This window comes from Oryctolagus cuniculus, chromosome 11, assembly GCF_964237555.1.
Source record: "Oryctolagus cuniculus chromosome 11, mOryCun1.1, whole genome shotgun sequence".
In the NCBI taxonomy this organism is placed as follows: domain Eukaryota; kingdom Metazoa; phylum Chordata; class Mammalia; order Lagomorpha; family Leporidae; genus Oryctolagus; species Oryctolagus cuniculus.
The window spans coordinates 9,664,175-9,678,887 of NC_091442.1; the positions used below are offsets into that span (position 1 = coordinate 9,664,175).

Sequence of the window (14,713 nt, forward strand, 5' to 3'; positions counted from 1 at the left end):
CGCCTGGTCTTTGGAAACGAGCTGAGGGGCTCTGCCAGTGAGGCTGCAGGGCAGGCTGAGCTGGTGCCTGTGTGTGCTCTCGGGAGCCTGCATGCCTTTCTCACTGCTCTCCCCAAATGCCCACGGCTGGCTCCTTTATAAGCCGAAGAGGTTTGTTGAGCTCACAGTTGTAGAGCCTGAAAGCCTAAGATTGGACAGCCCCATTCGTTCGGCCTCTGGTGAGGGCCCTGGGCTGCAGCCTAGCAGGTGCATCCCAGCAGGAGGTGGTGGAGCAGGGCGGGAATCCGGAGAGATTCAGGCTGCAGGCTGGTGCTGTCTGCTGACTGCCTGTCGCTGGCACTGGCTCACTCAGCCCAGCGTGCACCCCTTCCCAAGTGGTTGGCCACGTGCATTGATCCCACTTCAAGGTTCTGCCACCTCCCAACGCCACCACCACTGGGGACCACGCCTCCTGCATGTGAACCTTTTAGGACGCACTGGAGCCGTATCCGCATGGCTCGCAGCACAAAGATCCGGGCGCTGCTTGCAATGAGTGCTGCAAACCACAACGGTGCAGAGTTGCTGGAAGTCCCCCGCGCTGCGCTGCCCTGCCCTGCCCGGCTTGGCAGGCCTCGCCGGTTCCCCAAACACTGCTCATGGCCACAGTCCCGCCCCGGCTTTGGTTTTGAACACCTCACGATATTTTGGGAGAGAGCTCTTGATCAGTGATCCAGGTGTGTGTGTGTGGGGCGGGGGGTTGAGCAGAGACGGTACCGCCCTTGCTGGCCAGTGGCTCGCTCACCGGGGCAGGGCTGTGGTCCTTGCTTGATACAAGCCTGTGTCCTCTGTTTCTTTGGTTCCTCGAGTCCACTTAGCTGGTGGCGATCTGAGATTGGAGGATCCCCGCTGAGCCACGTGCGCGTCCTGCTGGCTCTTAGAGGCGTTGGAAAGTCGTCTGGACCCTGCAAATCCTGAGGCTTTTCTTGTAGTGTGCGTTTGGCTGCTTCAGCCCGCTCGGCTGGCAGACCAGGAAGCTGAGGCTTTCTCGGCGAGTGATTCAGCCGCTGGGCCGGCAGGGAGGAGGCCGAGGCTCCAGCTTCCTCGTTCTGGGCAGCACCTTCTCCTTTTGGTTTCTGTCGCACCACCCACCCCGGTAACGCCACACTGAGCTGCCGGTCGTCCCTCTGCCTCCCGCCGTGGTTTCTGTCTCCTCCTCTGTTCTGTTTTTCTAGACCTGTGCCTGGTGGTGCCACTTTATTTATTTGTTTGTTTATTTGAAGGGCAGAGTTACAGAGAGAAAGGCGGGGGTGGGGTGGGGTGGAAATAGGTCTTCCGTCCGCTGGTTCCCTCCCCAGATGGCTGCAGTGGCCAGGGCTCGGCCAGGACGAAGCCAGGAGCCGGGAGCTTCATCTTGGTCCCCCACGTGGGTGCGGGGGCCCAAGCACTTGGGCCATCTTTCATGGTTTTCCCAGGTGAAGTAGCAGGGTGCTGGATCAGAAGTGGAGCAGCCGGGACTCGAACCATGGAGGGATGCAGGCGGCGGCTTTACCTGCCGTGCCATAAATGCTGGCCCCTTCACAAATATTTACCGACTGCTTGACCTACTGTGGACTGCGTGGGGAGACGTCCTGAGTGTGGTGGCACTCAGCCGCTGGCGTGTAGTGACACAGGATGGTAACGTAAATATTTATGGATGAATCCGTGAGTGGGCTGCTTCTTACCCCAGGCTGCCTTAGTCACGGCGGAGGTGGCTTTTATATCTCATCTCTGACTCTGGCAGGAGGAAGCAGGAAGCAGCGACGAGCGGTCCCGCCTGGCTTTGCTGGACACGCAGCTTCCTAACGTCTGTCCACACTGCCTGCTCGGGGTGCAGGCTCACTGGCGCGGACGGGCTGGGCTCCCTGGCGGCTCCCGCCCGGGGTCTTGTTACCGGGGGGGCCCTGCTGGTGTTCCCCGGGCGCCCGGGAGGGCTGCTTGGATCCTTCCACGGTCTCCCCCAACTGGGTGCTGCCTGTGCCCCTTCCCACCCGGGCAGAGGACGCTCCGGGGAGCAGAGCCGGGGCCTGCGGGAACAGCCTCACTTTCCCAGCGCCTTGAGAGGTGGCTGCAGGCGGTGTGCTGGGTGCCCTGCCCCGGGTTCCTGCGGGTTCTTCGCTCCCACCCCAGCTTCCAGAGGTGGCCACGCCAGCCCCTGCTTCCTCCTGGAGTCAGCTTCCCACGGGGTCCCAACTGATGACCCCCTCCGGGGGAGGGGCGCTTCAAGCACCAGAGAGGGCTTGTCGCCTCCCGGATCTGGCGGCTCTGCGGGAGCAGCTGTCCCCGCCTCGCTCTCAGCTCTTGGCCTGGCTCTCCCTGTGCCTGCCTTTTCCGTGTCGCTCTGCCTGCTTCTCTGTCTCTGGCGAGGGTGAGCTTGTTGTACCCCCTCCCATCCAGGAGGACCCCTGGGATGGGCTGGGTATGTGGTGTGGGGGAGGGAGCCACAGCCTCCACCCCCCTCCATCTCTGCAGCTGGCTCCCTGGCTGCCCGCGCCCAGCTCCCCACGGCCTTTGTCTGCACTGTCCCCTCCAGCAGGTCACAGGCTCTCCAAGGGGGCTGTGTGATGGAACCGCTTGGGGGCTTAGGGAAGGGATGCTGATGCCCGGGACCCACCCCCGAGACCGGCCCTGGGCACAGGACTTCTCAGAGGTCCACAGTGGCTGATGTCTCACCTGCTCGCTCTCTCTCTCTCTCTCTCTGACCCACGTGTTCTCTCTGAACTGTAATTAAGATGTGGCAGGTTGCACAGATTGTGTTTGGTCAGTGAGTTTTGACAATTGCACGTACTGATGTTCTGATTTCTATCACCGTTGCTAGCTGTCCACGCCCGAGAACGTGGTGGAACGGAACTGCACACTGCGTGCCCCTGGGGGCCGGGCTGTGGCCCCGTGGCTCCGCTCCTGTGTCGCGCTGTGTGGCTGAGGCAGGCGGCCGGGTCGGTCTTGTGGTCTGGTGTTAGGGACACAGCTGCTGTGAGTGTGTTTTTTTGGGCGAACCCCTGGGTCACGGTGAGCGTGTGGGCGCCGATGCACGTTCTGGGTCATCTTGCCCTTGACCAGGGCGTAGGCAGGTGCCGCACCCTTGCTCATAGCTGGAACCAGGGGCGCCTCTGCTGCAGCCCTCGCAGCCCGCCTAAGCTGGGATCTCGCGTGCTTTTCATTGAACGCTGATGGCACGACCCCGTCTTCCCGTGCTGTGGGCCGCGTGTCTGCCTTGGGGAGAGGCCTGTTGCAATCTCGTGCGTTGCTGGGGCTCCGTACATGGCGCACAGCGTGGCCGTGGGAGACTCGTGCAGGGATGGTCTTTGCTGTTGGTGGCTTGTGGCTTCATGGCTGACGGTCAGGGTATGGGCCTTGGGGTTGACATCTGTCTGCAGGTTCTTCTAGAAACGTTGGCTCTGGGTGATGACCTCAGGGTGCTCATGCAGGGATGAGGCCGGGTCAGGCACCACCGGTTCCCCCCGGGCGAGTCGGTTGCATTGTCCCACCTGCCGCCTCCTGATGCCGGAGCTTTGAAAGCCCTCAGCGGTGCCGACCCTCCCTCTGGGCCCCACTGCGCTGTCCCAGGACAGCTCGGGAGGGAGACGGTGGCCAAGCCTGGAGCCTCAGCGAGGCCGGGCAGCAGCTTGTCAGCTTCCCTGGTTCCCGCCGTGTGCGGATCCCGCCTGCACCCTCCTCGGGGTCCTCCTCACGGGTGTTGCTTCCACTAGAACCGTGCTTGCAGAGTGACAGACACGCTCCACCGAGGCCCTGAGGGAGCAGCCACCAGCAAGGCCAGTGCCTGCTCGCACAGGGGCCACGTTCTAGTGGGAAGACAGAAATAGCAAGCGAGCGAGGGTGGCGTTTGATACAGAGCAAAGTGACAGAGATGAGGACCGTGCGTCGGTGGCTTGGGGATGAAGGGGCAGTGACCCTGTAGTGGTGACCGGGGGAGTCCCTCTGAAGGTAGCAGGTTAACCTGTGTCGGGGAGGGGTGGCAGGAGGGGCCAAGGGCGGGCTGCAGCACGTGCAAAGGCCCTGAGGCGGGGATCAGCTTGGCGGGGAACAGCAAGGCAGCCAGGGAGACGGTGAGGAGCAGGTGAGGGCCATGGGGAGGGCAGGAGGAGCTTGGAGACCAAGCCGGGGACTTTGCGTTTCACCCCGAGTGCAGTGGGAGGCCCTGGGCTCCAGGTGGGAGACGGGCATGAAGTGATTTCTTGCTTTTAACTGTTTAGCACAGTGCCTAGCACATAGCACTGGACCAAGGAAGATACGAAATGCGAAGGACAGGCAGGGTGGAGGAAAGCAGCAGTTACCCACCACCTGCCGCGTCCAGCTCCTGCTGTGTTGTCCTGAGTCCGCGGAGGAGCGCCATGGGCGGGGTCTCTGCTGCCGCGTTACAGACGGGCAGGGTCTGTGCTGCCATTTTACAGACGGGAAGACTGAAGCACTCAGAAGCGGAACACGTTGCCTGTTGTCCCGTGACTGGAAAGGGGCTACACCCGCTGTGCCAAACTCATTTTTTTAAAGAGATTTGTTTTATTTATTTGAAAGGCAGAGTTAGAGAGAAAGAGAGAGAGAGAGAGAGAGAGAGAGAGAGAGAGAGAGCTTCCATCTGCTAGTTCACTTCCCAAATGGCTGCAATGGGCTGGACTGGGCCAGGCTGATGCCAGGAGCCAGGAGCTTCATCCAGGTCTCCCTCATGGGTGCAGGGGCCCAAGCACTTGGGCCATCATCTACTGCTTTCCCAGGCCATAGCTGGGAGCTGGATTGGAAGTGGAGCAGCCGGGACTTGAACCTACGCTCAGGTGGGATGCCGGTGTTGTAAGCAACAGCTTTACCCACTATTCCACAGCGCCAATCCTGGTCAAAAACTTTGGAAATCCATGCCTATGAGGGGTTTTCAGAAAGTTCATGGGAAATGCGTATTATTAAAAAAAAAAACAAGCATGATCAATTTCAAAGATTTTTGCCCCAAAACCAACTTTCATGGTAACTCCATTTCCCACCGACTTTCTGAGGCATCCTTCGCTCATCTCCATCCTCATGATAACCTTGAGAGGCCGTGCTGAGAGCTGGTCCCTGAGCCAGCGGCCTGTGCCCGGTGAGCAGCGAGCAAGGCGCCTGTGCTGCCCTGGCGGAGCAGCCGGGTCTCCGGAAGTGCTGGGGCCCCGTGGCCCAACCCCAGCCGCTGGGAGCTCATCCGGTGGGGAGGCCAGGTTCTGTGCAGGTGTTGGGGAATTCTCCGGAGGACGCTGCCCCTTGGCCTGTTGTGGGTGGTAGAGTGTCAGTCTGGCCAGGAGAGAAAGCGAGAGCGCCCACCTTGCACCTGTGCTCTGAGGATGGCTGGGTCAGGACGTGACATGTCACGGGGTGGCTACTGCTGCCCCATTTCCCGTGTGAGTAAGCCGAGGTCCCTGAGTTCCACAGCTAAAAGGTGGTCTCATGTACTGCAGATCTGTGCATTTGCCCACCCCAAGCCACCTTCCTGTGCCCCTCATGGAGACCAGCCCCACAAGACGGGAGAATTGGTGTCCCCTTGCCACCCCACCCCACCCCACCCCACCCCACACACCTCCTGGGGAAGATCCAGGGACATCCAGTGTGGAGGAGAGGACCCGATCGCTGCCCATGGCCCCTCCCAGGCGAGGCCCGAGTCGGCACCACATCCTGGGCTGAGCCAGGTCTCACTGGGCCAGGCTCGCAGCCAAGGACGGAGACCTGATACAGAGACAGGGCCTTCCAGCAGCCAGGGCGCTGCGGCTGGTGTGGCGCCAGAGCGACGACCTGGGCCCCTACTGCTGTCTCGGGTAGCAGTAGGGGCCGTGGAGTTCCGGGGTCTGAGTCCAGATCCCCCTGACACCGGGTGTGCTGCTGTGAGCCCCCAGGAACCACCCCCACCCCCTGTGCCAAGCTCCGTGTCCCCGGCTCCACGATGGGGATCACCCCTGCTTTGTGGATTCGGGGGTTCAGCAACAGAAACACTTCCTGAGCACCAGTGATGCCGGCCCTTCCTGTGCGCGGCCTCTGTGCCCCTGCAGGCGGCCCTGGGCGGGGGCGCTTCTCCATCCAGAGAGGAGACGGGAGGCGTGGAGAGGGGCCGAGACTTGGCCAACGCCCCAGCGCCCAGGTGTCACTGAGCTGGGCTTTGAACTTGGGCGGCCACGCTGCAGCATCTTTGCTCATCCGGGACCCTAGGGCACCTCCCAGTGCGTCCGTGTGAATACAGACAAACAGACAAAGCTGGCATGGCGGTGCCTGGATGCTGCAGGCCTCGTGTGCAGGGCTGGCGCCCACCCCTGCTCTGCTGCAGTGAGTTTCCCACCCGCCTCGCCTGCCTCGCTTCTGGGCTCTCTCAGTGGGTTGTGGTTCTTGGCCCCCTTGCAGGGGCTGCTGCTCTACCGCCAGGCTCTTGCCAGTGAAAGCTCGCAGGCTGGGTAAGCCAACAGCGCCCTGTGGGTCAGAGCTCGTAAAATACCAGAGCCCCAAGTCGCTCTCTGATGGGCCAGAAGCCGGGGCCTGGAGGGCATTCCTGGGAGATGGGCTGGCTTGGAGGCCGCGCTGCCCCCAACCCCCACCTCCCACCCCCCAGGCCAGACGCAAGCCCTCCAGGCTCGCTCAGGGTCTGGTTAGAGACCTGTAGGCCAAGGGTACGGATTGCCCGGGGATCTCCAGAGGAGCAAGGAGGGAGAGTCGGTGAGGGCTCACGGGGGCGGGGGGCAGGGGGCGGGCACAGGCCTGGGGGTCCCAGCGGGCTTCCTGAGGGACCCCCCAGTCCTGGATGTGTCACCCGGTTAGCAGCGGAGGAGCTGCAGGCTGCTTCAGAGAGCGGCTGAGAGTGGGGGTGGGGGTGGGGGTCCTGTTGCTGCTGTTGGCCCTGCAGTTCCTCTTTCAGAGGCTAATTGGATTCCTTTGCTTTGCCCCGGGGCTCTCCTGGGACTGGGGCCTGCCCAGAGGAGATCCCCTGTCCTCAGGTAGCCTCTTAAACATGTGTGTGTGTGTGTAGTAAGTCACCTAGAAGGTTTGTTTGGATGCAAATGTGCCTAAGAGGGGGGGGGGGGGCCGGTGGCTGTGGCCTGGGCATCTGCATTTTTATCAAGTCCTCCTCCAGCAGACAACCTAGGGAACACTTCGAGAAACCATGGCCGCCGGGGTCTGCAAACTTGGAGTATGGCTCAGGTTCCATGGAGGGGAAAAAACCCAACTGTGCGTGGATGGCAAAACCTTCTGCACCAAAACGAGGTTCTCTTTTAATCGCATGCTCCCAGGGGCTTGGAATGCCTTTGTATTTCCGCAGGGGAGCTCCTGCACCGCGCGGGGAGGGCCGGTGCTGCGACCCAGAGAGGTGCAGTGACTTGCCCCGAGCCACACAGCAGGGAGGTGGCGGGTGCAGGCTTCCTGACCCCACAGCCCAAGCAGCCCGTCAGGGTGTCTTCCTGCGGTGACAGCGCCGTGGGCCCTGCCTGGCCGTGCCCGTGACAGCCAGCTGAGAACTGAAAAGCGCTCAGCCTGCCGCACACAGAACTCCAGAGCTGTTGGAGTTGGATAAAGGCAGATAGGGAACCCGTCTGCGCCCTCACCCCTCTCGGTTCTGTCTCTTTAAATTTTCATGAAAAACAAGTTCTCCTCCGGGTGAGGAGTGGGCAGTGCCAGGCTGGCAGGGGTTGGATCCCAGGCTTTGCAGGGAGTGCAGCGAGCAGTGATTCACACAGCAGCCGCCCGCCCCGCGCGGGGAGCTCACAGCCCGTCCAGTCCCTGGCCTGCTGGCTGCGAGCCCTCAGCCGGCTCGCCCAGGAGCCATGACTCAAGCTTTCCACCTGTAAAATGGGAGGCGTGGCTCTGGCCATCCCCCCCTCCTGGGCCCCAAGCCCCGGCGACCCCCCAGCTTCATCCGAAGCCGAGACCTGCGGCTGGTGTCTGCACTGCCAGTCTCCATCCGTGGCAGCCCAGCTAGGACGCCACCCCCAACCCCCATGCTGAAAGCGAGGCCTCATCACGGAGCCCCCGTGGGAGCCCTGGGCAGCTGCTGGGACAGCCTTGGCGTGGACCCAGAGCCCGCAGCCCCTCTCAGCGGCACGGATGGGCAGCAGCCGGGTTGCAGTGTCCAGGTGAAGAGTGAGGCAGCCTCTGGGCTGGCGCACGACATCTCTGCTCCGCCAACGTGGCCCCGCAGCCCAGGGCAGCCGGAGGCGGGCCCGGAGCGGAGGGGTCGCATTGGGCCTCCCGCGGCTGCTGCCTCGGCTCCCGGATAGGGAGGCCCGCAGGCCCCTGGCATGAGCAGGGCTGGCCCTCGGCCCAGTTCCCTGAGCTCTGGGAGGAAAGCCAGGAGCTCAAAATGACTCACTTGGGGCGGCCCCGCCTCCAGGCCCCTGCTCTGGGGGCGGGGCCGGGGCTGGGACTGGGACCTGTGCCTCACTTGCCAAGCCTGGGAAGGTACCTGGGGAGGGTCTCCATCGTCCCTGCAGCATGCCTGCCCCGCGGATGGGAACTTGGAGGGGGAGGGTGGCTAAGTGACCGGGCTCAGGGCTGGGCAGGGCTGGTGCGGGGGTCCAGGCCAGGCCTTGCCCTGCGCCCTGAGTCTCAGCTCCAGTTTTCTCTGCAGTCGAGTGTGAGTAATTTTCATACTTCCTTCCTGCGAGGGGTGCCGTGAGCGTCTGTGCACCAGTCTGGTGACGTGGGCAGCACGAGGCTGCCCTGTGCTTCCGTCTTTCAGATACTGAGCACCTATTGTAGATCTGTATCCAGTGCCCGCCCTCCTGTGCTCCTCCTACGGCGTCCCCAGCGTGAGTCCTGGTGCTGGGCTCCCAGCAGGCAGTGCACCAAGTAGGCCCCCTCCCTCCTGGGGCATCCGTTGTAGTGAGTGTGTGGCGGGAGAGAGGACAGAAGATAAACCAGTCGTAACAGGATAAAGGCTGCAAAGACAGACACACGGGGCTGGTCCTGCTATTGTGTCTGGGGTTGGGAGGTAGAGGCAGAGGGGATAGGGTTAAGGGCACCTCTTGGGGAAGCAGCCAGGAGGGGAGAGCCACGTGGGACTCACACACGCAGGTGCTCAAGGGTTGGAGTGTGCCAGGTGGTTCAGAGACCATGGCCAGAGCAGAGTGAGGGAGGGAGAGTTCTGGAGATGAGCCCGCGGGGTGCAGACTGTGCCGGCTTACAGGCCGTGTTCAGGTCACAGATGAATTCAGGAGTGAGCATGTCCGAAGCCTTCCAGGAGCAGGGCCAAAGTTGAGCTGGTGTGGTGCTGACGCTGAATGTAGAGAGAGAAAACACTGAAAGGAAACCGTACAAAAATTTCAATTTGCCCATCTTGTTTAAAAAAAAAAAAAGTCTCCCTGGGAACAAGCATTCATTCCTTGATTCTTGAAAACAAAATGTGTCACTAAAATGAAATGAGCTGGGGTCACTTGGGGCGCTTTTACGGGAACGTAGGGCTTGTCTTCCATGAGACAGCTCTGCAGTTGCCATGACAACGGGTGGCGGGCGGACGTGGATAGCTGCAGCTGGACTGCTGCCCGCCTCCTCAGAGCAGAGCCCCCCCTTCACCCCACTGCCTTTCTTTTTCTCTTCCCCTCAGCCCAGCGATCCGCCCACGAGCTGCCCATGGTGGAGAGACAAGACACCGACAGCTGCCTGGTCTACGGGGGCCAGCAGATGATCCTCACTGGACAGAACTTTACGGCCGAGTCCAAAGTCGTGTTTACTGAGAAGACCACCGGTCAGTGGCTTTCTGAGCTCTCTCTCTGTCCTCTGGAGCCGTGCAGAAGTGGCTGTTTCTTTTTCGTACCCATCGGTAGATCCCACGGTGTAGAATTTTATACCCAGCTCTTTTGCTCCCTGGGTCTTTGCCGATTGTGCAGTTGACCACTACATGGGCTGTAATGTATTTTAACTGACCCTGGGTAATTCTGATGATTGTCCGTCCCCCTCAACTTTTTTTAAAATTATTTTTTCCCTAAGAGCAAGGCCAACTTTGTAAACTTTTTTCTCTTATCACAAAGGAAGGGCAATCAAAATGGTGGTTCAGTGGGTACATGCTGGCCCTCATTGTCCTGGGTTAGAATCTTGACTTTGCTACGTGTTTGCTGTGTGACTTTGGGCAAATCAGCCAGCCTTTCTGGGCTTGAAGGGTCCATGACTGCACTCACAGCCTTGGCGTTGTGGGCATTGTGGGCCCAAGCCTTGTTGTGACACTGCCCCTGGCCTCTCCCCACTTGGTGCTGGTGGCCCTGCTCAGGTGGGGGTCACCAAAAGTGTCTCCCGGCACTGAGAACTGTGCCCTGGGGGGCAAGACTGCCCCTGGTGGAGAAGCACTTGTCTGCAGGTTAGAGGTTCCAAGCGGGGAGGGGCAGAATGGGAGCCTGAGGTCCCATGGGTCCTCCACCTGTGCTTCCCACCAGGTCAGGCCCAAGGGGTGTCACTTGTGGAGGGGAGCAGAGGCCCGGCCCCTCCCTGCTTTGCCTCAAAGGACTAACCCAGCCAGCACAGGCCTGGCTTATGCTGAAATCTTCTTGTACCCATACTTGAGTCCTGTTTTGTGAATGGTGGCGCATCACTGGCATTTGTCCAAGTTTTGGATATTCTTTGAGGACCCGATTTCAAGCAGGTGTACTGCGTGCTGTCTTGTGGGTTTGTAGTGCTTTCCTGAGCCGACCCCCTGTTGGCTTCCAGCTGTGTGCTGAGAGAAGCCTCTCAGTGGGGAGCAAATGTGCTGCCTTCGTCCATGAGATAGGAACTCAAGCTTTCAACCCAGGCTGCTGGTGCTTGAACCCTGATGCCATTGCTTTCTGAAGCTGTGACCTGGGGCAGGTCGCAGGACAGGGCTGCCTTGTCCGTCCCTATGGTGAGGGTGATGCCCACCTGCTTCCTGGGGCGGGAGTGAGGTTGCCTCCTCGCGTGTTGAGCACCTGTGACGGTGCCCGGCGCACAGTTAGTGCCCAGTGAATCCTCTCCTCCCTCGCCATGCCTAGCGTTCGGGCCGTGCGTGGTGCAGTGGATTCCAGGGCCGTGGGCCGCTCTGAATCTCTTCGTACGCTTGGGGAGGGCTCACTGTCCCCAGTGGTGGCCCCTGTGCGCTGCCCTCTGGGGGAAGGACTTGCTAGACTCTCAAGAGGCAGCGAGGCTGATCGGCACCAGGAAATGCACTTGGGTGAGCAGCCAGGATGGGGTCTCCCAGCGCCGGGGACAGACATGGCTTTGGGTTGGCCTGGGCAGGGGTGAGGTGACGGGGACTCACGGGAAGTTCCTGAGCCGGAGGGAGGCGTGGCATGGCAGTGACCAGGTAGACAGAGCCTCTCCGGCTTTGCTGCCTCTGCAGACCGGGAAGCCGTGTGGCTGGCCTCCTGCTGGCTTTCCCAGGAAGCCCGCGGACGGCGAAGGGAAGATACTGACGAGGGGCACACACCTTGGCGCCGCCGTCCAGGTTGACACAGCTAGCAGGGGGGGGCTGGGGCGGGGCCGTGCCGCGGGCGCAGTGGCTCGGAGCCAGCGGCTGCCAGGTGTCCTGGGAACTCACGCTCTTCGGCGCTGCCCAGAGGCATCAAGGAAGCATCTGTTGAGTGAGTTGGCGAATGAACGAATGAACGAATGAACGAATGAGTGGATGAGTGGCGCTCAGTTGCTTCCGTTCTTTGCGTTTCTCGAGACGTTTCGCACGTTTGCCTCTCGAAGGGAAGAAGAGGCAGAGCTGGCCTCGGCTCTGGAGAGCTGAGCATCGCAGGAAGTCGCAGCCACAGCTCCCAGGATGCCGCCGTGTCTGTGGGCGGGCCCCTGTCCTCTCCCCGGCCCCCTCCCAAACCAGGTGGACAGCTCGGTCTCTGTCGGGGGCCAGGGACGCGTCCACAGGCAGTGTCCAGCCCCGCCCGTTGTTCAGTCTCCCTGTGCCTCAGTTTCCCTCTTTGTAAAATGAGATTGCACCGGGGAGCATTGGTTGCCTGGGCTCCCGGCGCCATCCCTGCGCAGGCCCTGCCCTGGCCAGCCATACTGCTGCCGTCGGAAGGCCCGAGTTCGGATCCTGCTCTGCGTTTAGTCGCTGTGGCCGCCAGCGTGGGTCGCTCCGCCTCCCTGACCCAGCCTTTCCGTCTGTAAGACGCCCTGCACAATGTCCCTACCCCGTGAGGGCAGGCGATGGCTGAGATCTTCCAGGTTGGGCTCTCTGTGTGCGGCACAGCAGGGCAGGCTCATAAACGTTAGCTTTTGCTGCTGCTGGGTTTTGGCTGTGCAAAGACCAAGGGGAGCCAAACGTATGCTGTGCAACCGAGAGAGGTTGAAGGCCACCAACCGTAGTAACGAGAAGTGGTGGGCCAAGTCTCCCTCTGCGCGCCCGATGCGAGGGGCTGATCGGGTTCCTGGCAACAGCTACTGCCCTCCTGCTCTGTATGGTGGGCCTCCGAGCACAGAGACGCTGAGACCCCGGGCACACTGCACAGCCGGTCTGTGCAGCTGCGGGCTGAGACCTGCTCGGGAAAAGACCAGCCCAGCGCTGATCGGCCTCAGCCATCTCAGGGCGGTGGGTTTGAGCCTGGTGCTGGAGAAGTGTGGGGGAGGGTTCCTGCCGAGGGGGAGGGGGTCCGGCAAGACCCCTTGCACTTGCAGGAGCCTGTCCTGCTCTTTTGACCCTGGGAGCGCTCGGCCCGGCCCAGCCGCCTTCAGCAGGGGGAATCCCTGTTGCTCAACTTCTTTTTTTCCAAAACGCATCCCCGTTCCCATCTCCATGGCCACCGTGGCCAGCAGGGGCGCCGCGGGGTGGGTGGAACACTTGAAGTTTTCCAAGCAAGGGGAATCCCAGCTGCTGCTCACATTAAGGGAAGGTGACAGCCTCCTGGGCTAATCTTAGGCCCGCGTTGGGTCATCGGCACCGCCCGCTCCAGCGGGCTTTTTATAGCCGTGGACGAAAACGGACTTGGCAGCTCGTGCTGCAGCGAGATGACAAATTGGAGACCGGTGGAAAAGCAGCAGGAGAGGCCAGCGCGGGGCTCCCGCGAGCAGCGGGCCTCGTGTTTTGGAAAGTGCTGTCTTATTTATAGCAGCAGTAATAATAACGGCTATTCTATTATTTTTACTTCTATTTTAAGTCTTTTCACGACTTGCAGAGCCTGTGTGATCTGGCCTCGGCCCCTCGCTCGGCTCCCAGCCTCCACCCCTCCCCTTGCTCCCGGCCTCGTGTCTGTCCTCAGACACCCGGGCCTCCGGGCTGCTCCTGTGCGTTCTTCTCCGAGTGCTCTCATTTTCTGAGCATTTTACTAAAATACAGCGTACATACCACGCAGTGCACGTACGCCTGCCTGTCCGTGGGCCTGGCTTTGCTTCACAAGGCTGCGGCCCCTTCGTTTTTTGTTTGTTTGTTTTGAAGATTTATTTTTTTATTTGAAAGGCAGAGTTAGAGAGAGAGAGAGACATCTTCGTTCCCCAAATGACTGCAACAGCCAGGGCTGGGACAGGCTGAAGCCAAGATCCTAGAGCTCCATGCGGGTCCCCTCCGTGGGTGCAGGGGCCCAAGCCTTTGGGCCATCTTCTGCTGCTTTCCCAGCCAGGTTAGCAGGGAGCTGGGCCGGAAGCGGAGCAGCTGGGACTTGGAACAGGAATTCATGAGGGACGCTGTGTCACAGGCAGTGGCTTAACCCTCTGCACCACAGCACTGCCCCCCATTCTTTCTAAGATTTACTTAGTTATTTAAAGGGGCGACAGAGGGAGGAGGAGAGATCTCCCGTCCGCTGGTTCACTCCTCCAGATGGCTGCAATAGCCAGATCTGGGCCAGGCCAAAACTGGGAGCCAGAAACTCCCTCTGGATCTCCCCCAATGGGTGGCAGGGGCCCAAGCACTTGGGACATCTTGCACAGCTTCCCAGCCTGATTAGCAGGGAGCTGGGTTAGAGCAAAGTAGACAGGACGCAGACAGGCACTCTGACGTGGCTGTGGGTGTCCCAGCCAGCGGCTTGACCTGCTGCACCACAATGCCAGCCCTCCTGTTTGACATCTCGGCTCAGAAGTCACCTCCTCCAGGGGGCCCTCCTTGATCAGCCGTGTTCGGAGGGTCAGCCTCCCCTGCCGTCCTGACGGCCTCTGCCCCCTTGCCCTGCTCAGCTGTCTTGGCAGCACTCAGCGCTGCTGCACTTGTCCTGCTTCTCCGACCTCCCGTGTGGGACCCCGAGTTCCCTGACAGCAGGGGCTTGGTTTTGCTGCTGTGTTCTCAGCCCTAGACCAGTCCTTGAGACCTAGTGGGAGCTCATTTGTATCTTTGGAGGAACCTATCCTCTTTTTTTTTTTCTTTAAACAAAGACTTATTTATTTATTTTGAAAGAATCAAAGAGATCTCCCATCTGCTGGTTCACTCCCCAGATGGCCACAGCGGCCAGTGCAGGCCAGACCGATGCCAGGACCCAGGAGCTTCTTCCAGGTCTCCTACATGGGTGGCAGGGGCCCAAAGACCGGAGCCATTGTTCACTGCTTTCCCCAGGCCACCAACAGGGAGCTGGAGCGGAAGTGGAGCAGCCGGGACACGAACTGGTGCCCGTGTGGGATGCTGGTGCCACGAGCAGTGGACTACCCCCTGTGCCACCACGCTGGCCCCTAACATATCCTCCTCAGTTGTCCCTGTGGCCCTGAGAGGCAGGCAGCATTCTACTTATTTTACAGTTGTGAAAACTGAGGCTCAGGGGTTAAACCAGGAGCCCCGAGTCGCCCCGCTGTGGGTGACAGCAGGACCCCCAGCATCTATCAT

General features: G+C 60.9%; 1 protein-coding gene and 1 long non-coding RNA gene across 6 annotated transcripts in view; one reads left to right on the forward strand and one right to left on the reverse strand.

Moving 5' to 3' along the window:
• The window catches only part of LOC127487350 (uncharacterized), a 1,183,652-nt gene that overhangs the window by 405,103 nt on the left and 763,836 nt on the right, over nt 1–14,713 (reverse strand). The gene's annotated exons all lie outside the window — the stretch shown is intronic.
• Nucleotides 1–14,713, forward strand: part of NFATC2 (nuclear factor of activated T cells 2) — a 138,646-nt gene that overhangs the window by 74,863 nt on the left and 49,070 nt on the right. For all 5 annotated transcript variants that reach the window (XM_008250420.4, XM_008250423.4, XM_051832680.2 and 2 more), the window contains exon 6: nt 9,572–9,712. In XM_008250420.4, the coding sequence (XP_008248642.1) occupies nt 9,572–9,712 (141 nt within the window). The remainder of the gene's footprint in view (nt 1–9,571; nt 9,713–14,713) is intronic.